General features: G+C 53.5%; 10 protein-coding genes across 10 annotated transcripts; 5 read left to right on the plus strand and 5 right to left on the minus strand.

Moving 5' to 3' along the window:
- The first annotated feature begins 374 nt into the window (after window positions 1-374).
- On the plus strand, window positions 375-2,401 carry BDZ99DRAFT_442453 (FAS1 domain-containing protein). The gene is made up of 2 exons (XM_033717812.1): window positions 375-1,395; window positions 1,443-2,401. Exons 1-2 carry the CDS (start codon window positions 613-615, stop codon window positions 2,085-2,087), a joined length of 1,428 nt encoding a protein of 475 aa, XP_033576983.1. The 5' UTR covers window positions 375-612; the 3' UTR covers window positions 2,088-2,401.
- A 243-nt stretch (window positions 2,402-2,644) lies between these two features.
- On the plus strand, window positions 2,645-5,335 carry BDZ99DRAFT_386861 (uncharacterized protein; the record flags this gene model as incomplete). The annotated part of the gene is made up of 2 exons (XM_033715492.1): window positions 2,645-4,601; window positions 4,695-5,335. 2 exons carry the CDS (start codon window positions 2,645-2,647, stop codon window positions 5,333-5,335), a joined length of 2,598 nt encoding a protein of 865 aa, XP_033576984.1.
- A 481-nt stretch (window positions 5,336-5,816) lies between these two features.
- On the minus strand, window positions 5,817-6,163 carry BDZ99DRAFT_365609 (uncharacterized protein; the record flags this gene model as incomplete). Its single annotated transcript, XM_033714741.1, has 2 exons — window positions 5,817-5,968; window positions 6,025-6,163. Coding segments are annotated over 2 exons (291 nt in total), but the record flags the coding sequence as incomplete, so codon positions are not given.
- Window positions 6,164-6,564: 401 nt separating this feature from the next.
- BDZ99DRAFT_462635 (DNA glycosylase) lies at window positions 6,565-8,571 on the minus strand. The gene has a single exon (XM_033719893.1). It carries the CDS (start codon window positions 8,278-8,280, stop codon window positions 6,670-6,672), a length of 1,611 nt encoding a protein of 536 aa, XP_033576986.1. The 5' UTR covers window positions 8,281-8,571; the 3' UTR covers window positions 6,565-6,669.
- A 174-nt stretch (window positions 8,572-8,745) lies between these two features.
- Window positions 8,746-9,625, plus strand: BDZ99DRAFT_520115 (Phospholipase/carboxylesterase; the record flags this gene model as incomplete). The annotated part of the gene is made up of 4 exons (XM_033725492.1): window positions 8,746-8,840; window positions 8,895-8,985; window positions 9,040-9,464; window positions 9,517-9,625. 4 exons carry the CDS (start codon window positions 8,746-8,748, stop codon window positions 9,623-9,625), a joined length of 720 nt encoding a protein of 239 aa, XP_033576987.1.
- A 778-nt stretch (window positions 9,626-10,403) lies between these two features.
- Window positions 10,404-11,153, minus strand: BDZ99DRAFT_462638 (kinase-like protein). Its single transcript, XM_033719894.1, has 3 exons — window positions 10,728-11,153; window positions 10,567-10,678; window positions 10,404-10,503 (listed from the first exon to the last, which is right to left on the minus strand). The coding sequence occupies exons 1-2, from the start codon at window positions 11,097-11,099 to the stop codon at window positions 10,649-10,651; spliced, it is 402 nt and encodes a 133-aa protein (XP_033576988.1). The 5' UTR covers window positions 11,100-11,153; the 3' UTR covers window positions 10,404-10,503; window positions 10,567-10,648.
- Window positions 11,154-11,833: 680 nt separating this feature from the next.
- On the plus strand, window positions 11,834-13,107 carry BDZ99DRAFT_498242 (kinase-like protein; the record flags this gene model as incomplete). Its single annotated transcript, XM_033723569.1, has 2 exons — window positions 11,834-13,018; window positions 13,059-13,107. Exons 1-2 carry the CDS (start codon window positions 12,120-12,122, stop codon window positions 13,105-13,107), a joined length of 948 nt encoding a protein of 315 aa, XP_033576989.1. The 5' UTR covers window positions 11,834-12,119.
- Window positions 13,108-14,123: 1,016 nt separating this feature from the next.
- BDZ99DRAFT_462639 (DUF1690-domain-containing protein) lies at window positions 14,124-15,507 on the minus strand. Its single transcript, XM_033719895.1, has 4 exons — window positions 15,268-15,507; window positions 15,131-15,188; window positions 14,405-15,069; window positions 14,124-14,352 (listed from the first exon to the last, which is right to left on the minus strand). The coding sequence occupies exons 1-3, from the start codon at window positions 15,321-15,323 to the stop codon at window positions 14,623-14,625; spliced, it is 561 nt and encodes a 186-aa protein (XP_033576990.1). The 5' UTR covers window positions 15,324-15,507; the 3' UTR covers window positions 14,124-14,352; window positions 14,405-14,622.
- Window positions 15,508-15,514: 7 nt separating this feature from the next.
- Window positions 15,515-16,402, plus strand: BDZ99DRAFT_570656 (uncharacterized protein; the record flags this gene model as incomplete). Its single annotated transcript, XM_033728014.1, has 1 exon — window positions 15,515-16,402. One exon carries the CDS (start codon window positions 15,515-15,517, stop codon window positions 16,400-16,402), a length of 888 nt encoding a protein of 295 aa, XP_033576991.1.
- A 28-nt stretch (window positions 16,403-16,430) lies between these two features.
- Window positions 16,431-19,328, minus strand: BDZ99DRAFT_570657 (uncharacterized protein; the record flags this gene model as incomplete). Its single annotated transcript, XM_033728015.1, has 4 exons — window positions 16,431-18,312; window positions 18,365-18,444; window positions 18,515-19,094; window positions 19,215-19,328. The coding sequence occupies 4 exons, from the start codon at window positions 19,326-19,328 to the stop codon at window positions 16,897-16,899; spliced, it is 2,190 nt and encodes a 729-aa protein (XP_033576992.1). The 3' UTR covers window positions 16,431-16,896.
- Window positions 19,329-19,798: the final 470 nt, after the last annotated feature.

The following is a 19,798-nucleotide window of genomic DNA, read 5'->3' on the forward strand; positions in this document are numbered from 1 at the left end:
AATCTTCTTGGGAGCATCTACCTTCTTGTCGGCCAGCGGATAGTGGTGTTCTATTCAGCTGTGTATGGTCAGCTTCGGCCAGTGCTCAGGCGACTCTACAAAGGCAAGGCGCACCAACATAAGTACGGAATGACTTTACTAGCACGTGACTACTAAGTACTCGTCCTTATTTTGTCCACCATGTCGGAGTCGGCATGTCTCCAGGCCGATGTCAGGTCGGGGGCGTCCAGTGGAATGGCATCATTATCCATGCCGCTGAGACCAGCGGGCCTAGCGGGTGGCGGGACGAGCGGCTTCACAGGGAGACGACAGGGACCGCGTCAGCTCTAGGTAGCCTGACAAGTCCTCTTGACAGCAGACCAGCTTGCCCTTCACGCTGTCGTCCTTTGTAGCTGTAGAATACCTTCCTCCTTTCTACTGTCTGAAGTTCTGGAAACCCTGCAATTGCCCTCTCCGTCTAGTCTCGCTCCCGCATCACTTGCGGGTAACGATCCATATCGTCATCGATACCAATATTACGTCTTCTAGTCTCCCCACTTCAACAGTATATATACATCACCTTCTCGTAAGCCCATTTAGTCAAAGCTTCAGAACCTCAAGCAGTCTATCACCATGAAGCTGCTCCACCTCCTCCCCCTCGCCACGCTTGGTGCTTCTCTCGTCATTGTCGACGAGAAAGTATTCCAAGAGATCGAGGTCGAGTCCCACCAGGTCAAAGACCCAGTCGCTAAGCTTGCACGCCCTTGCCACGACAAGCTCCTCGAGTGGAAGGGAGAAGCTGAAAGCATCATCAAGACTTCCAAGAACTACCTCGATGAAGCCCTGGCCAGAGTAATCGATGTTTCTGAAACCTCATACGACAAGATCTACTCTACCGGATACGATGTCCAGGCTTGGTTGGAAGGCTCGCCATTCGCCGAAGAATTCGACGACGATGAGAGTGACCATCCCCATCATCCACCTCCCCACCACGGCCCTCCTCACCATCGCAAGCCTCACCACCCTCCACATCACCACAAGCCCAACTTGACCGTATACGAGCTCATTGCGAAGAGCAAGTACACTACCAAGTTGGCCAAGATCATCAGTGAGGATGCAGAGTTGGTCCAGGTCCTCAATGGCACGAAGGCCAATTATACAATCTTCGCACCGACGGATAAAGCTTTCGAGAAGATCCCTCATCATGGAAAGGAGCCCTCAAAAGAGTTCATCAAGGATCTTCTGCTATACCATGTGTCCCCGGAGTTCTACCCGGCCGGCCGAGTCCTCCATTCGTACACTATTCCCACGCTTTACGAGCCTTCTACTCTCGGACATCCTCAACGCCTAGTCGTCAGCACTGGCCTCGGAGGCATCAAGATCAACTTCTATAGCAAGATTGTTGCCGTCAACATCGTAAGTCTCCACACTGGTTCAAGAAAGTTTCATGCTAACCTAATCAGTTTGGTACCAATGGAGTAATTCACGGCGTCGACAGCATTATCATTCCTCCTCCAAAGGTTGTTGACATCATTGGCTTCTTCCCTGGCGAATTCAGTACCCTCACACTTGGCCTCACCAAGACCGGACTTCTCGAGGCCTTGAACGATACTAGCAAGCACACTGGTGGCATTTTCTTTGCCCCTGGCAACTTTGCATTCAAGAAGCTCGGCCCTAAGATCAACGCCTTCCTGTTCAGCAAATTCGGCACTCCTTACCTGAAGGCCCTGCTCGAATATCACGTCGTAGTCAACCAGACACTTTATTCAGATGCCTTCTTCGACGCGACCGCAGACAGCGTTGAGGTAGAGTCACCTCGCTATGCCCACTACGACTTCCCGACTGGCTTGAAGGATAAGTCATTGGCCGTAGATGTCACACGTTTCGGACCATTCGTCACTATCAAGATCAACCGCTTCTCTAAGGTGGCAATTGCCAATGGAGTTGCTAAGGACGGTGTTATTCACATCGTCAGCAACGTTCTCATCCCACCAAAGAAGACATCCGGCTCGGCCGAGCCCAGCTTCTGGAACGGAGAGGAATTGACGGTAGAGGAGTTCAAGGACAGGCTGGAGCCCTTCGTAAAAGACGAGACCCCAGAGCTCTAGAGCTCCATATCACTGTCAACCCGGAATACTAATGAGCTAACATGAAAATTTGGGCCATTGTATAATTAGTATATAGCAAGCAGCAACAACAATAAGTAAAGTCGTTCGCTCACGAGATACAAATTGCATTGAAAGCGTGAGCTGGGTGCCTTGGCTTAGCTTCCATGTTTGCATATGATGTGAATGCGGTGACAGCATGAGGGACTGGTGCGTTTCACACCCAGTTGACACTGTTTGAAGAGCTTTAGCACATTTCCTAAATCCACAAGATATGTACAATTCATGACAATGCGATTTATACCAGTGTATTTTAGACATACGTGACACTGCTTGAAGTGTTTCACCTCACTTGCAAATATCTCAGATGCATGCAGGGCACGTGACTCGTGTAACTAGCGCGAAATCCAAACTATCTCTTTCAAAAATCGTCAAAGCTCCACCACTCACTCCCATCACCACCCATGATGCCGGACGACCCGGGCAAAGGCCCAAAGCCCGACCAAAAGAACAAACGCAAGCACCCAGAAACATCCTCGACCCAAAATAAACGCCCGCGGATGTGGGCTCCACCCTCCGTCGTCTCAATCCCAACTTCCAAAGCATTCCCCAACGATGAAGTCAATGTCGCGCGCTTCGTCAAGGCGCGTGAAGTCGAAGTCCGAGCGCTGGAGGAGGGCATACGCTCGGCGAAGAAGAGCCAGATGCGCCGCGCGTTCCAGGATGTGCCGAGGGACATGCGACGGAGGACGGCGAGTCATAATCCGAGGAGGGTGCCGCAGCGGTTGAGGAATAGGATCAGGAAGGAGATGAAAGACGATAATACACCGGTGGCGAGCGGAAAGAGTGGGAGTGGGGTGGGGAAGGGAACGACAGCGTGGTTGAGGAAGGACGGGATTAAGCAAGCTAAGGCTAAAGCGAAAGCCAGAAAGAAGAAAAAGAAGGACGATGATGGCGTTGTGGTCACAAAGTTGGATGAAAAGAATGAGGACATGGATGTAGACGTGGAAGAGGGAAAGGAAAAAAAAGATTTGCGACTCAAGGAAACACTCCTGAAATCTCTACAAACGCGTAAACCGAAGGCCAAGCGTTCTACGACCTTGGCTACTCCTCCCAAGCCTCCGGCACAGTTCCGCAAACGTCAAATACATAAGTCATGGCTCCCGACTCACTTGTTTCACACCAAACGTGCACATATGACCCCTCCCGTGGAACCACTATGGCGATTTGCGGTCCCATTGACACCAACACAGAAGAGCTATCGGCCCACGCACCGTGCGTCCACGCTGAGGGGTGCTGTAGCATGGGATATGAGCTATATGGCAACAATCGCGCTCGAAGGGGTTGAAAAAAGCATATCGGGATTATTGAAGGCAATAGGAGTTGGCGCGGACCACGACGGAGAGCTATGGAAGGACGGAGGCTTCGGCAAAAAGTGGCGTACTGGCACCAGGATCTGGGAAGGCTGGGTCTTCGAGAGGGAAGGATGGCCTTTGAAACCAATTGCACCCGTGGTAGTCGTCTGGAGCTCGGAGGGAAAGTCCGATATAGATGCAACAGATCCAACTTCGAAGGTCTCGAAAACCCCATCAAAAAGAAAAGTCTTCATTCGGATACATCCAGCTGGGTTTCTTCAGCTGTGGCAAGAGGTCACGAGACTTGCCAAGGTTCAGAAACCTTCCGTGTCAGTGGAAGACCTACGTTTTGAGATCGGTAGCATTGAAATATCTGGTCCTGGCGCCACGGAGACGCTTCAAACCGCACTGTGGCCAACACAAGCGCCGAATAGTGAGCAATATCCTCCAGATAGCCCCCAAGCTGTTTGGAAAATCCTCTCATCGTGCATCAACCCCGGGAGTCTGCCAAATAATACGCTTCTCGCCTTCAACATCTCCGATCCCCGTTTACATCATCCTCCTCGACCACGCGAAGCTACTGAACCAGCCGCGTCATTGGCGCTTTTGAATCAAGTGATTAGCGCCTGGCCCCTCGATAAGACTCTATCTCCCCCTGCTCTATTTGATCGCAACGCAAGATTAGCAGCACAACGCTGCTTACCTTCTCAGCAATCTATCAACCGTCGTAAAGGCGCCGCAAAACCAGGACAATACCCCGAACCGCGGCCTACAGATCCTCAGATCCCGGTATTGCTTTACCCTTCGCGAATCAGTGGTTCTTGGACAGTCATCTTGCCTTGGAAATGTGTCATGCCGGTCTGGGCCGCGATAATGTATCACCCTCTCTCTACGGGTAGCACTCCAAGGTTTGGAGGTCTGAAGGAGATTAGGCAAATCGCTTTTGAGGGTTCTCGAACGTGGTATCCAGGTGACTATCTAGGCACTGCGGCTGGTTGGGACTGGGAATTGCAAGAGAGGGCCGTCAGGGAGAAGGAATGGTCGAAGAGGCCGAAAGGGAACAGGGTTGCATGGGAGAGTATAGATCTAGGCAATAATAGAAAAGGCGAGATAGGGAGAGGCTGGGCTTGCGATTGGGAAAGGCTTTTGCTGGGACCGCCAAGTGAGCATGGCGAGGATGAAGCTGGTAAGTATCTCCCAAAACACCGTTTAGTACTCCTCAATCGTGGTCTTATAATAGCTGACCATCCGTCAGCCCCGCCTGAATCCAGAGCTTCAAAGTCCACGAAGCTAAGCCTTCCTCCTTTCCAACACCTATCTTCGCCTATAATCTCCGACTTACTTTCGAGTAATCCGCCCTGCGCTCTCCGAGATATCACAACGTCCCCTACGCTTTTCACAGCCGGCATCAAGCTCCTCACTCGAGGCGTTCCAGTCCCTTGTGCGCGCATATACCGCCTTCCTACCAACAACGCCGAACTACGTGCCAAGTGGCTATCGCTGGTACCTACATCAAGCGTGCTCTACAAATCCAAGAGCAAGGCCAACAGGCCACCTCAAGCATTATCCAAAGACGTGCCGCTTCACCTTCGGCGACGAGCTCTTGCCGCAGGCCTTCTGGCGCCGGTGGTTGTCGAGAAAGAGATCCCGCAACCAGGCGACAAGGAGTATCCAACTGTGCCTGATGAACCCGATCTCATCGGATTCATTACGACTGGAAACTTCAATCTTGGGGAAGGCAGAGGGACCGCGGTGGCTAACCTTCTTGCTGATAGGGTACTCGTGGCGAACGCTGAGAATAAAGTTAGGAATGGTAAGGTTCAAGAGAAGTTCCTGTGCATAGTGCGGGAAGCTGGTCAGGGGTTTGGACGGTTAGCCCGATGGGAGGTGGTGTAAGTCGCCGTAGGAGACAGTTGTTAAACGTTGATGGAATTTATCCATACTCGAATTCTCTGACGGTGTTCTGGTCTTACACTGTGAGCTCTACTTTACCTCGTTTACCTGTGGACGAAGTACAACCTCACGTGATTCCTATCCAGTGCACTTGGACTGTGATCTTTTTACAGCGGCTTGCCATTGCTTGGGGTGCCCCATGGCAGTGTTAGAAAGGTAGACCAAATGCAAAATCACCAGGGCGAGAATCAGGCTCTGATCCTGATAGACTTGGGAGCTAAGGGGAGAGCACATTTCATACCGCAACCTCATTTCCATTCGCTACCCACAGCCGTCGGATGACTTAGACCATCCAGCCGCGCATCAGGTGTCCCGCGCATGCGTTTTTCTCACAACGCCATCGTGCGACTCCAAAACTCGGCTATCGCCTCCGCCGCAGGCCGAACCTATTCACTTAGTCCTCCTTGATCGCAGCGGCCACGCCAGCCGCACCCTCCGCCGCCACCACCGCCGCCTGGACAGTCCCCGCCACCGCAGCGGCGCCATACCCGCCCATGGCCGCGCTTTGGAGCGTCGCGAACACGCCGCCCGCTTGCACTGCCCCCATGCCCGACTGCAGTGCGCTCGCGAATGAAGCTTTGCGTGGAACCCGTCAGCAGGCGCTTTTCGTGCGAAGAAGAAAGAACCCTCACCAGCTCGGATTCCGCCAGCCGTCCAGCCAAGCATGCCGAGCACAGGTGCCGCGACCGAGCCGGGGATGAGCAAGATGACAAAACTGGAGATGTGGAACGCGGTCTTGACCGGGTGTGCGACGACGTAGCGGACGAGCGGGGGAGCGATGGCGTGGACCAGGTTCGTGACGTGCTCCTTTACGATTTCGTAGGCTTGGACGATGGAGGAGGAGATGGCGGAACCCATACTTGGAGGTGTTTGAAGGAGGGATCTACTTTGATGCCTGTGTTGGTGTGCAGGTGATTGTGGGAGGGAGAGAGGTCCGGAGATGGAGATGCTCGCGTTTTGTGGGGCAAAGCGTCAGGAATGATGCAGCTACGCGTCTGGCACACCGCCTGAAGTTTCGCTCGGATTCTCTACTTAAGTGAATGTGGGAATGAAGAGGGATGCCTAGGTTTAGTCTTACGCACGTCTGACTTATGACATACTATTGTAGCCTTGTAGCAACGTTTCGTACAACTTCAGGAGCTTGACCCATAACAAGATGAAGGCCAGAGGGGTGCGGCAAGCGTTGACAAGTTGCAAGTGTGAAACGACTGGTGACTTGATATTGTATATATGAAGATGACAACAGAGACTAGATTTGCACCAATCGAGCTATCTAACTATGTTGTACCCAGGTAGCAGTTCATGTTTCCACGGAGTCTCCCAGTGCTCTGTACGTAACCTTCAAACTCGCTCTCTTCACCATCACTTCCCAGATCACTCAAATCACTGCTCTCCTCATCGCTTTCCACGGCCTTCTTGCTCTTCCGTTTGGGTGTAAGAGAAGCTTTCTTGCCCTTGACGAGGCTACCAGCACCCTCCTTGCGACCACCAGATCGGGTAACCAGGTGATCAATGACGCATCCTTCTTCCCAACCAACGCTGCTCTCGCCTGTTATCGCTCTGCACCTTGGACATGTCTTCCCGTGTTTTATAAATAACTGATGCAGCGGATACTTGAGATCATCTGGTATCCTAACCTCGAGATGCGCATACGTCGAGTTTCTGGTCGGACCAGCAAAGACACCCTTCTTCTTCTTCTTGCCTTCGACTTCGTCAATAGCTGGGCCGAGACCAGCAGGGTCACCTGGGGGCGGAACCCAACCGAGCCACTTGCATAGCCGGAAAACGTGCGTATCGACTGCAAAGCTCGGCCGCTGGAGGCAGAAGAGAAGAACGCAAGAGGCCGTCTTGGGTCCGATTCCGGGGTACTTCGTGAGGGCATTGAAAGCGTCATCGGTCGAAAACAGATGCAGATGATCCAGGCTCAGTACGCTTTCTTCAGCGCGTGCGACTTCCACGTCCTTCTCTTCGCGGGCTTCCTTCTCGACGCCAGCTGGGCCGGCCGAGGAATCAGTAAGGGAGGTAGCTCGTGCTTCGTTTTCCTCCCATACCATCTGCAATATAGCCTTTATGTCCTTGCTCTTGACGTCTGCGAGGCCTCCTGACTTGATCGCTTCGAAAATGTCCTTCACGTCGGCACGTCGCACCGCATCCCAATCGACGCTTCCTTTGCCAACACCCTCTTGCAGTATGCCGAACCGTGAGACTAGACCAGCGAATGCACGGGATGAGTTTGTACCAGACGTTGCGGCCGACAAGCGGGTGCGGATGAGGGCATCGAGCACAGAGGGGACTTCCCCACAACCGGATACTGTGAGCGAGGGGATTGGAATGGTGGCCGGCGGCTTGACTTTTCCGTGTATTGAAGATAGGAGACGGCTGACTTCGTGGCACTCTTCTGCCGTGGGGTGAGGCCAGTTTGGGTATGGGCTTTGACCAGGCACGAGTCCGTAGGAGTTGTTCTTCTTCTTTGGAGAAGTTGATGGGGTGCCTGTCGATAATACTTTGGCCGACAACGACTCTACATTCTCTTCAATTTCTGCGTCGTCTTTCTGAGCTTTGGCTGATTTCCGTCGTTTCGCGGGAGGCAACCTGGGAGTTTGGGGAACTGCATCGCTCAGGGTTCCTCCAACGGCGCCTAGGTTATGAGGAAGCTCGTTGATGTCCTCCTCTTTCTTCACAACAGTCCTCGTCCGTTTGCGAGTGCTTTTTGGTGTGATGGGACCGCTTTCTGTGGAGGCACCATTTCGGGCTCCTCTTTTCTTGGGAGGTGCTGGAGTCGGCGGAGGGCTTGAAAGTTGCTGTGGCTCAGGCTTCACTGTGGTCGACAGAGGCTGAGAGCTGGCAGTCCCTGCCGCTTTGGATGCTCGAGTGGCTCGAGAAGCCATTGTTCGGATCGATAAAGCCGTTATTCCGGGAAATAGGAGAGGCCTATTAGCCTGCAGACGATGGATAAGCTGGGAAAGTATGATGTGATGTGTAGAGGAGATGTGGCTTTAGATGAAGAGTGAGATGAACCTTGGAGGTATGATGGCGTTCACGTGTACGAGAAAGAGACTAGAGGTTAAGAGGTGAAGGAAACGCAGTGAAGAAGAAGGGCCACAGGGCAGATGTCACACCTCATGACGTCTCGATTGGTGAAGGCAGATCGAGGAGCATGGACCCTCTTCGGGTACCTTGCAGTTGCTCGATATGACGCTGAGCGGTGCTTAAACCGACGACGCTAGGCGACGCTTTACTGACAGCTCCCGGCCCGCCTCACGACACCCCGCTAACATTACCTCCGCCTCCGACTCCGAAATATCACCTGGAAGCTTTCTTTCTCTTCATAACCACCTTCTAAAATAGCAGTCATGCCGCCCCCTAAAGCTTTGGTTGTCCCCGCCCTGAAGCGCCACACTGCAACCGTCATCGTGGCCCACGGTTTGGGTGACAGCGGTGCGGGATGGTAAAGTTCATGAGTGATGGCAAGCTCCATAACCCTTTGCTAATACATATACAGGATCTTCCTCGCAGAGAACTGGCGCCGACGCAACAAATTCGAAGAAGTCTCCTTCGTATTCCCATCTGCCCCCGTCATCCCCATCACAATCGTACGCCTCCTCCGCTGTAGCTTCACAATGCGCCTATCCTAACGATTCGGTCAGAACATGGGCATGAGCATGCCTGGATGGTACGACATCAAATCACTTTCAGACCTCGCCAGCCGCGAAGAAGACGAGACCGGCATCTTGAAGTCGCGCGACTACTTCCACTCCCTCATCGCCGGCGAGATAGAGAAGGGCATCCCCGCAAGCCGGATCGTGCTCGGAGGGTTCTCACAGGGTGGCGCCATGGCGCTGCTATCTGGCGTGACGGCTCCGCAGAAGCTTGGTGGAATATTCGGGCTGAGCTGCTACCTGCTGCTATCGAAGAAACTCCAGGAGCTCTTGCCGGCGGACAACCCGAATAAGGAGACACCTATCTTCATGGGGCATGGAGACATTGATCCCGTGGTCGACCACAAGTGGGGGAAGCGGAGCGCGGACGAGTTGGTGAAAGGGGGCTGGAATGTGGATTTCAGGACCTACAAGTATGGACACCCTATTTATGCTGGGGGTATAGACGCTAACTCGAAGTAACAGGGGCCTCCAGCATTCGGCAGATCCCGAAGAGATCGACAACCTCGAAGCATACCTTAACGGACAGATTCCCCCGCTCGGCGACGAGAAGAAGTCCGAGACTTCGCTCTGACCTTCAGGGCACCCCCTTCACGATTACAGCTTCACATATGTCAATATAGTCATGTTGGGGTGCCTGATCTTATTCGGCGTTGCAGCGTTCAAATTATTACCTAGAAGGCAAGGGAGAAAGGCTAGATGAGATAGTCATGAGGGACCTGATAACCTACGTCCAACACTACAGTAGTGTGCCTTCAGACCCTATCGTTTGCTCGAAGCAGATGTTGATGCGCGGTGATGATATGTAGCACTTGGCTTTAGTGTTCAGTGAATTAGAAACATGAGAAAATTTCATGATGGGCAGAAAAGCATACACAGATGAAAGATTGGACATAGAAAATGAGGATATGTGTTGCGTATTAGGTGTGTGGTAGTGGATCCATGCCTAATCCCAAGGCGCGAACTTAGCCCTTTAACTGATCTAACACCTAGCTAAGCGTGGAAGGCGAGACAGGAAAATGGGAACATGCTGCATGATGCTAGGCTAGGTGGCGCCACTGTTCATGTAGTGGCATACTATCATCGAATTACAGACTCTCATCGTAATCAGCCCGTTCCTCGGGAGTCTTTTCTTCCATGATGACATCTCCGTCACCATCCACCTCGGATTTGCTTTCGCGTTGAGCAAACTTTAGGGCTCGCTTCCCGAATTTCGCCAACTGTGCAGCAGTCGCTCGATCCTGTGGCGGTATCTGCAATGCCTTCATCATCCAAGCATTGAGGAATATACTGTAAGCATGCGACCAGCGAGGGATGTACTTATCAGCAGAGGTATTGCGCCACCTATCTAGTGATTCCCCGTCTTTGTACTTTGCGACCCATTCATCTTTCGAGAGATCAATCGGATATACATCGTAGCCAACGCGTTCGCACTGACGTTCAAAATCCCGCGTAAGCTTCTCTCTCACCTCGGCGTCTCGCGTCTCGCGGCAGGCCTGGACATATTTCTGGTAGAAGTTCTGATAGTCCTTGCGATCGATCGGAGGCGTTCCAAGAGTCAACCAATGGATCACGGCGCCTACGGCCCATATGTCGCCTAGGTGATTGATGTGTGGCTTTTCAGGAGGTAGGTAGTCCCATGTTCCCACCATTTTCGAGCCATTGAGGTGGCCTAGTTCAGGAATGCTTGATCGGGAGAAGTCCGCAAGCTTTATCTGCGGGCACATATCTGTACGCCCGGATGATATGAGGATGTTCGTCGGTTTGATGTCCCAATGCGTGATCGGCATCCAGTCGTCTCGTTCTGCGCCACGGGGCCCGTTATGGAGGAAGTCTAGCGCCTCTGAGAGTTGTATGAAAACGTGCCAGACGAGCTCTTCGGGCACGTGGAGAATGGCATCCCTGCGGCGGACATAATTCTTGTAGTCGACTAAATCCCCGTGGGAGCAGTATTCGAGGAAGAGGGTCTGATCTCCATGCCCAGGAAAGTTCTGTTTATGGCCCAAAATTTGTACGATATTAGGCCCGGCTCGGGCTTTCCAGAGCATCTCAACTTCTCGTAGAATGTAGGCCCTGGAACTGGGCGTCTTGGATACTTTGGCGACAATCTGCTCGCTTGACTTCCACGAATACTGGTGGCCGTACAGGTACACTATGCCGTCAGCGCCACTACCGATTTCACGTCGCTGTCGATAGTTCCTTATGATGTCCTCTGTGCGAGCGTAGAAGGACACGTCGTCCTCGTCATTGCTGGTGATGTTGGAAGACATGACGTTGGTGAGATGAACTGTTGACTATTCAGAGAGAAAGATACCATGTTGTGTAAATACCTAGGGATCCTGACGATGTACTCGAACAATTCACTTATTCGATCTTGACTATGTGAAAATAGGAAGCATATGCATTGTTGAGAATATACAGTGCCTTGCCATAGAAATCCGTACACTTTCCTGCCACTGTCTGTGGGGCTCCAACGTACTAATAGAAAGCGAGGGCAGCGGATACACTTCTAACCTTCGTACACCATGTTGACGCTGTCTGAGATAGCCCAGCAAGTCTAACGGGACGTACAAACCGTCTCATTCAATTTTTCCAGGAGGTGTCGAGGCAAGTCATGCGGCGAGAAACCACTTTGAAAGAGAGCACATAACGTTGAACTAATAGAAACTGGGGACAGCTGATACACTTCCAATCTGCATACACCCTGTTGGCGCTGTCTGAGGTAGCCTCACAAGTTTAGTAGTCGCCTAAAATGCCGGATTCCTCTCTCATTTGGAATGCTGAAAATACTATGAAGCTCCTCACGCAGCGGTAAACGAGTGTACAGTTTTCAATAACGAGGCATTGTAAGGCCCTGACCATGTCCCTGTGGTGCCGAATTCTTCGTTCCTAAGTTCTTAACAATGCGTATGCTTCTTGCGTTCAGTACCCCCTTCCGCCGATGGTCGCTTCCTGTGTAGCCAACCACTCAACTTCCGTGTATATTCTACCTCCTCACGGCCTAGCTAGCTACACTAACACCACACATAATCCAATCGTTTCTTTCTATCATATTCTATCCAACAATCATGCCGTCCACCACTGATAGGGAGACCACTACACACGACTTTATGGCAGACTATGAAGCCGTGGGGATTCTCGGGAGATGGACGAACGGCGTAGTAGCCCTATACCAACGGGAATCGGACCAAGAAAAAGACAGCACACACAAAATTGTGCTAAAGATCTCTAAGGACGCGGACAGCAGTGCCAACATAATCCACGAGGCTCAGATTATGCGTAAACTTGCTGGGGGCTGTCTCAACATCGTGCAGTTCCTAGGCGACGACTCTTTTAGCCCTCTTCGTCGGATCATATTCCTCGAATACTGCCTTCCAGGAGATTTGTACCAGTACAAGCAGGAAATAGGCAAACATGGCATTATACCCGAAGTGTTTATTTGGAACGCTTTCATCCAAATTTCAGGGGCCTTGGACTACCTCCACAACGGGCCAGCTGTGCCAGAACGTCGGGACCAGAAACATTGGATTCCTATCGCCCACTGCGATATCAAACCAAAGAACATCCTGTTATGTCCTGGCCCCCATTCTGGCGCAGATCTCCCGGATAGATCGCCAATACTCAAGCTCGCTGACTTTTCGAGAGCAAGAGAAATCCCGGAGGGAGACACGACTGCAGTATGCGGGACCTGGCTGTATATACCTCCAGAGAAACCCAACATCACTCCGCGTGGCGACGTCTGGGTAATAGGCGGAATTGTCCACTGGCTCGCCCTGAACACGCCTCCGGTCGACCACGAGGAGTACGTGAGAATCTATGAAAACCGAGAGAGTTACCGCGGAGACCCAGCTCGGATGTACGATAATGTTGCCCGTCGAGATTATCCGATCAACCTGTCTCGGAAAGGCTGGGTGCACAAATACAAGACCACCGGCTGGGTCGATGTCTTATACCAGCCTATCTGGTCGTACGCTTACAGCGGCGAACTCACCAAATGGATGCAGCAGGCTTTGCAGCATGATCCTTCCGTTCGAATTATTGCGGCACGGCTCGTAGGGGGAGGAGAATCAACATGGGGTCATAGAAATCCGTACACTCGTTTACCGCTGCATGAGGAGCTTCATAGTATTTTAAGGATTCTAAATGAGAAAGAAATTCGGCGTCTTAGACAACTAGTAAACTTGTGAGGCTACCTCAGACAGTGCCAACACGGTATACGCAGATTGGAAGTGTATCTGCTGCCTCTGGTTTCTATTAGTAGGTTAAAGCCCCACAGACAGTGGCAGGAAAGTGTACGGATATCTATAGCAAGGCCCTGCACATCTAGTAGAGGGTTGACGAGGAAATAAGGATTACCTAGAGCAGATGCAATTCGACTTCTTTTCCCGGTTATGGTATAATGGGATGCTCCGAGCGACAGAGACTCGGAAGTAATTGCAAACAAGGATTCAAAACGGAAAAATCAGATGTACCAGGTCCCTAGAACCCCTCCCAAACTACAGAGGTTACTTACAGTTATTAGTAGGCGAACACTCAAGCGCTAGTCATACGAACTCTACGAGGAAAACGGAAGGTTGTTCACAAAGGGTACGCAGGGGAGTCTATGTCGGACCTGGTCGGGTCGATGGTGGTGGTTCATAACCCTCCGTTGTGTAGGCTTGCGAAGTACGCTCTCGGGGTTTCGATTCGGGTTCTGCCTAGTTATTTGGAAGGTGGGCAGTGTAATTTCAATATATGTAGATCAAGTCGGAGTTCCTCAGTATGTGCATAGCAGCTGACATGCGGCTCGGAACAATATCTCACCTGGGAACTCATTAGTTACAGAATATACCGTTAGCCATCAACACCGCCTTAGTTTTGCCTTTTCCTTGATTCGTGAAATCGAGAGCCCCCTTTCAGCTTACTTAGCACATGAGTATATTCGTTTCATGCTTTAGTCTGAAAACATAGGGGTTGATCTTGGTGGATATGGCCAGACACTTTCGAAAGTCTGGAGAGATGAGATACTGGTTGCCTTAGGACGGGCATTAAGGATGAGCTGTTATTAGAGTCCTTGGCGAAAGCTGTACAGTGCCTTATCGTAGGTTTATGCGCAACCTTCTACCGCTGGCTGAGTGCTCAACATCTTTTCAAGATGGAAGCTCTTCGTTTTGATTAATCGTTAAACTCTCTAGGCCACCTCAGGCGGTAGCGAGAAGAATGCATAAATTGGGGGTGTGACCTATTACTCTAGATTGCTATCAATGCGTTGAAGCACCAGAGGCAGTCGGAAGGAATTGTACGCATGTGTATGACGAGGCACTGCAGATGGTCAGTTCAGACGCACAAGCTTCACCGACAGAAAGTACATTACCTGGTCAATGCTAGAAGTCACCACCCCAGCTTATCGCACATCTCATCGAACGGCCTTCACAGCCTCAGATCCAACAATCAAAATTACCAGCCCAATTCAATGGCGTTTCATACCGCCATCTAGGAAACGGTTACACTTCGTCTATTCTATACAAACCCAGTCCTTCCGACCCCAGCCCATTTTACAGATACACACCCTTCACTCAGAAATTCACCACCTCACCGCACCGTCTTCTCCACAAACTCTTTCTCCAACTTCCCAACCTCAGCCTTGAAAGCCGCCACCTCCTTCCAGCAATCCAGCGGCCGCCTGTCGTTCGCCCGCAGACACGTGACAACGTCGTCCTTCGCCTTCGACACGGCCGTATCCACCTCGTCCAGCTTTTTCCGCGACTCCAGCTTCTTCTTCAGCTCCGCAATCTCCTTGGACACGCTATTCCGGCTCATCTCCTGCTGGCGCTGCTTCTCAGCCAGCGTTGCGGAGCTGCTCAGGGTATCGCCAATCTTCTCGACGAGGGAGGGTTCCGCGGGCGTAGAGGTTTCGTCCGACAGCGACTCGGAGAGCTGGGCTAGCTTTGCGGATTCTTGCGCTTGGAGCTTTTCGAGCTCGGAGGTGACGCGGGATTGGATCTGGAGCTCGAGGGTCTTGGAGCGCGTGGAGTCGGACTAAAGGCGAGTCGTTAGACGGCATCTCGACACGCCAATTCGCTATCTGGATATTTCTGACCTGATTGCTGTTCTGCAGCGAGTCTACCAGCTCGTTCGAGAACCGGACGGGCGCGTCTCTGCGATACAAAGTCAGAACGAGGAGGATCTCGGGAGTGCTCCCCCAGCGGCCAATTGGCACGATGCGCGGCTACTCACGCAGCGAAAACATGCTGCGACTGCTCCGAGGTGGGTTTCGAGTTGCCATTCCCCATTCTGGCGTCGTGGGTGCTGGGCGGATGATGAATTGGGGGAGACACTGGCAGACCTGACGTTGGCCTTGAATGCTGGCTCCGGCCTTGGCACGACAAATTGCCGCTAACACAGACACGCGCCAGGGAACTCAACACCACGCTGCTATCACCACTTCCACACTCGTTCCTCCACGGGCGTCGCACCCCCAGCCATGCCGGAAACTCTACTGACGGCATGGCTGCGCAAGCCCACCGTCGTCGCCGCCTCCACCTCGCTTCCGCAACCTCCGCAGAAATCCTACGCCACGGCCGCCGCACCCGAGCTCCCACTCATCAAACGCGACAAAACCTCCTCCTACACGCCCGCGGCCCTCCCGCTCGCCCTCGCCTCCGAAGACGCCCCGCCCTCCGCGCCCCCAGCTCCCCCAGGAAAGCCCAACAAACCCCCCTTCTCCGCCCTCCGCCCCCTCCCTCCCAACATCACCCTCGTCCCGCCCCACACCTCCCTCCTCCCCGCCTTCAAACTCCTCAACCAGTCCCTCTTCCCAATCCCCTACCCAGCCAGCTTCTACGCCGAAACCGCCGCTGACCCCGTCACGGCCTCCATCACGCTCTTCGCGCTATGGCACCGCGAGCCGCCCGCCTCGACCGAAGTCGCCGCGCTGCTCACGCGCGTCTCTGCGCCTCCTCCCGCTTCCAGCGCCTCCTCCGCCGTCGACCCCCCACCGCCGCCAACCCTCGTCGGCGCCGTCCGCTGCCGCCTCGTGCACCCGGGCGAGAAGAGCGCGGACGCCGTGCGGCTGGGGCCGGGCGACAAGCCGACGCTGTACGTGGCGACGCTGTGCGTGCTGCCGACGTACCGCGAGCACGGGTGCGCGTCGCATCTGGTGGCGCGGGTGGTGACCAAGGCGGCGCGCGAGCACGGCGTGGGCAGCGTGACGGCGCATGTGTGGGAGGCGAATGCCAAGGGGCGGGAGTGGTATAAGCGGCGCGGGTTTGTGGAGCAGGGGCTTGTCGAGGGGTATTATCGACGGCTGAGGCCGAGTGGGGCCGTGTTGGTGAAGAGGGTGGTTGGGGTGCAGGATTTGGTGGGGGTGTGAGAGGGGGGATAGCATGGGGATGAGAAGATGGGAGGGGGTTGGGGAGGGGAGTAGGAAATATACCCGGCTTTTTGAGGGTGAGTGTATGAGCTGTGAGCTATGAGGATGAGTTCGACGATCTTACGGACTGTTCGAAAAGGCTAGATCATGATTCCTCAGAATGCATCGAAGGACATCAGACAGCGGCAAACCAGTGTACACAAATCCTACCCCTGAAAAGAACCCGAATGATCAAAATTCAAGGTAGTACACAAAAAAAAATTTCACTCTAGAGAAAATTGAAGTTTTGAAGAATGGAATGCAACAGTTCCAAAATCAATTATGTTCCAGAATGAGAATACCATGATCCCACAGAATGCACAAGAAGTTTCAGAAACCTCTTCCCCCTCCTCTTCCCCCTCCTCTTTCCCCCCTTTCTAGCACATATATCAAACAGCAACAGCAGCCTCAACATCAACATCAAGATCAGCACCAACCCCCTAAACCGTCTCATACTACCCCAACTTCTCCGACTTCTCCACACTCCCCGCCACCAGCGCAATCAACGCCGCACCCACCCCACTCCCATCCTTCGCAATCCCAATCCGCACCCTCTTCTCCCCCTCGACCCCAATCTCGGGCACCTCCCGTAGCGCCTCACGGATAAAACTCTCAAACTCGGGATAAAACTCAACCAAGCTCCCATCAACGCCAACATCAATAACATCCTCCTCCGCCACCTCGTCGACCGTGCCGCGCGCCGGCTCCAAGTTCTCCTTCGCCTCGGTCGTGTTAGTGCCAGAGGAAGTAGAAGTGCCCAACCGGCCGGTCTCGATCACAATCGCGGCAATGGCGACAGCCGCCAGGCGCGCAGCGCGCTTCCCGACGGCGTTGGCGATGAGCTTGACGGCCTCTGCGTCCTCGGCCGACACGGCGTTGATGCCGTAGTCCTTATCCAGCGTCTGGCGCGTGATGCGGAGGCCCGCGCTGCTGTCGCCGGCGCAGATGCTCAGGAAGCTGGTGTCGATGCCCCACTGCGTCCAGAGGGGCGACGACTCGGCGATCTGCGTCGTCGAGTGCACGTCGTTGGTGGCCGAGTTGTCGTCGCGGAAGAGGGTGATGCTGGGGTCGTTGAGGAGGCCGATGAGGGCGAGGCGCAGGATCTCGCCGAGGAACATGCCCGAGACGCGCTTCTCGAACATCTGGATGCCCGGGTTCACCGAGGCTTTGTCGAGGGCTGCGTCGTAGGGCGTGTTGGGGAGCGTGCGGAGGGAGTTGTCGAAGGAGCCCCATTCCGTGTTCACGATCATCTCGCCGGTTGACTTGTCGAATTCGCCGGCGTCTTTGTTGTTTAGGAGCTTGCTGACTTTGGAGAGCTTTTCCACATAGGCGCCGTTGGTTCCTGTGCCGAAGATGGCGCCGAGTAAAGTGCCAGTCTTGCCAGGAGAGGTGTATGACCGGGCCATCAGTGTCCCAACAGTGTCGTTGACTAAGGCAGCCACTCGCACTGGAAGATGCAGCTCATCTATCTCAGCCTGTAGCAGGGCGCAGACGTCCTTGCCCACTGCGTCTTGAATGTCGAATCCTTTTGTCCAGCGCATCAAGAGTCCCTTGTTGATCCCAATCTGGTGCACAGGAAAGCTGAACGTGAACCCCAGGTTGAAAATCTCCTCTTCTCTGAACCCCCCGGCATTTGAAACCGTTGCCCTACGCCGGAGAGTGCCAGCATAGTGATCCTTGTGGTGTGCCTTCAGGAATATCTCAATCTGTTTGGCGAGGAAGGAGAAGAGCTCTTTGGAGGTTTGGGCTACCATCAGCTCACGAGGAATGGCCACTTTGCTTTGGGTGAGAGAAAAGGTAGTGTTGCCGTGCAATTGGATAGAGCAGACGCGGAAATTTGTGCCTCCCAGATCCACTGCCATGTATAGACCCTGAATTGTGTCAGTGCTGCCAATTGATTCCCATGAGGGGTGTACGAGGTACCTTTTCTGTGCCATTGGGCACTGCTGTGACATATGTAGGGATCTGGCTTAATTCTGTGCCATCTTTCTGCAAGCCCTCGCCTACAATCCACCAACAATCAGCAAAGGTTCAATTGCAGCAATTGGGGCGCAGTGAAGGAGCAATTCTGACCCATTTCCCGTATGAACTCCTTGACCGCCGCTCGCACCCCCTCGGCGGGGAACTCAAACTCGGCGGCCACCCGCTGCGCCTGCTCTTCTAGAGCCATGCTGCGTTCGGTATTGGTATAGAAGGTGCCAGAAAACTGCAATTGCTGCTCAACTCTTGCGCAGACAGGTGGACTCGACGGGATGTGGGCGGAGGATAATGCAGGTGACGTCGCACGCGGCGGGGTTGCAGGCCAGAATTGCTTTTGGGGAGATGCGGCGAAGAACGACAAGACCTCGTACGGCAGACGTGGTGCGAACAGCTGGACGCCGAGTACAAGTAGAAGAAGAGCGGCGCTGAGCAGATGATGGGCAGCGGGTGAATCGCGGGGCCTCACGATGCGGGCGGGACGGGAGCGAGCGGAAGGCGAGGCTGAAGAGGAAGGAGTTCGAGATTCAGGACCAGCCAGGCTAGACTCCCGCGAGCAGGCCCGCCAGCTGCCCGTGACGTTGGCGCTCAGGGTGATATCGTTGTGGGCTGCGACTCGAGCCCAATTGCCATACGCTCTGGCGGGGTCGAATAGCGGGGTCGAAAGATGCGGCCTCTGACAGCGGTGAGCGGTTGGCGGGAGGACAGTAAGCGTGGGGAGCACAGCGTGGGCGCGGGCCAGGCGTCGGGCGTCAATTGTGTATATGGAGCAATCAATCTGGCGTCAAGTAAACACTGCGATGGATGGACGTTGCTGATCGTCGTGGAGGCGAGCGTCTGAGCGCGGTGCTGCTAGAACAACAACCACGATGCCAGCGACCTCAATATGTGCCTTCGTGTCCCGCACCATGCTCTTTTGCAACCCCTCCCCGCTTCCTGCTGACCTAGGTCCTACGTCGGCGGCTGAAACTATCCCTGATTCCGGTCTTTATCTGCCCTCATCCAAGCACTGCTAACACCATAGTGGAAAGGGTTATCGCGTGCCAACGCCTATATTTTACACTGGTACATCTCAAGTCATCCTCGAGTCACTCAACATGAATCAGATGTGAAAGTAGAACCGCCGCCTTTCATTCTCAACCAACTTATGTATGCTTTACTACAACCTTCCAATGCCACAGCCCACTGGCCGTACTGTTTTGCGTTCCCACCACACCTCATGCTTTTGTCTCCGCGACAAGAGAGTATAGATAGTACAAGACACTTGCTGGCCAGAACCAACACATGCCCAATGCCAGATGCGATGAAGCCTTAGACATGTGCTAGCAGAGAAAGAAGGAAATTGACACGCCCCAACCCCACTGGTAAGCCCATGCAACA

Source organism: Mytilinidion resinicola (assembly GCF_010093595.1).
Source record: "Mytilinidion resinicola strain CBS 304.34 unplaced genomic scaffold BDZ99scaffold_9, whole genome shotgun sequence".
Lineage (NCBI taxonomy): Eukaryota > Fungi > Ascomycota > Dothideomycetes > Mytilinidiales > Mytilinidiaceae > Mytilinidion > Mytilinidion resinicola.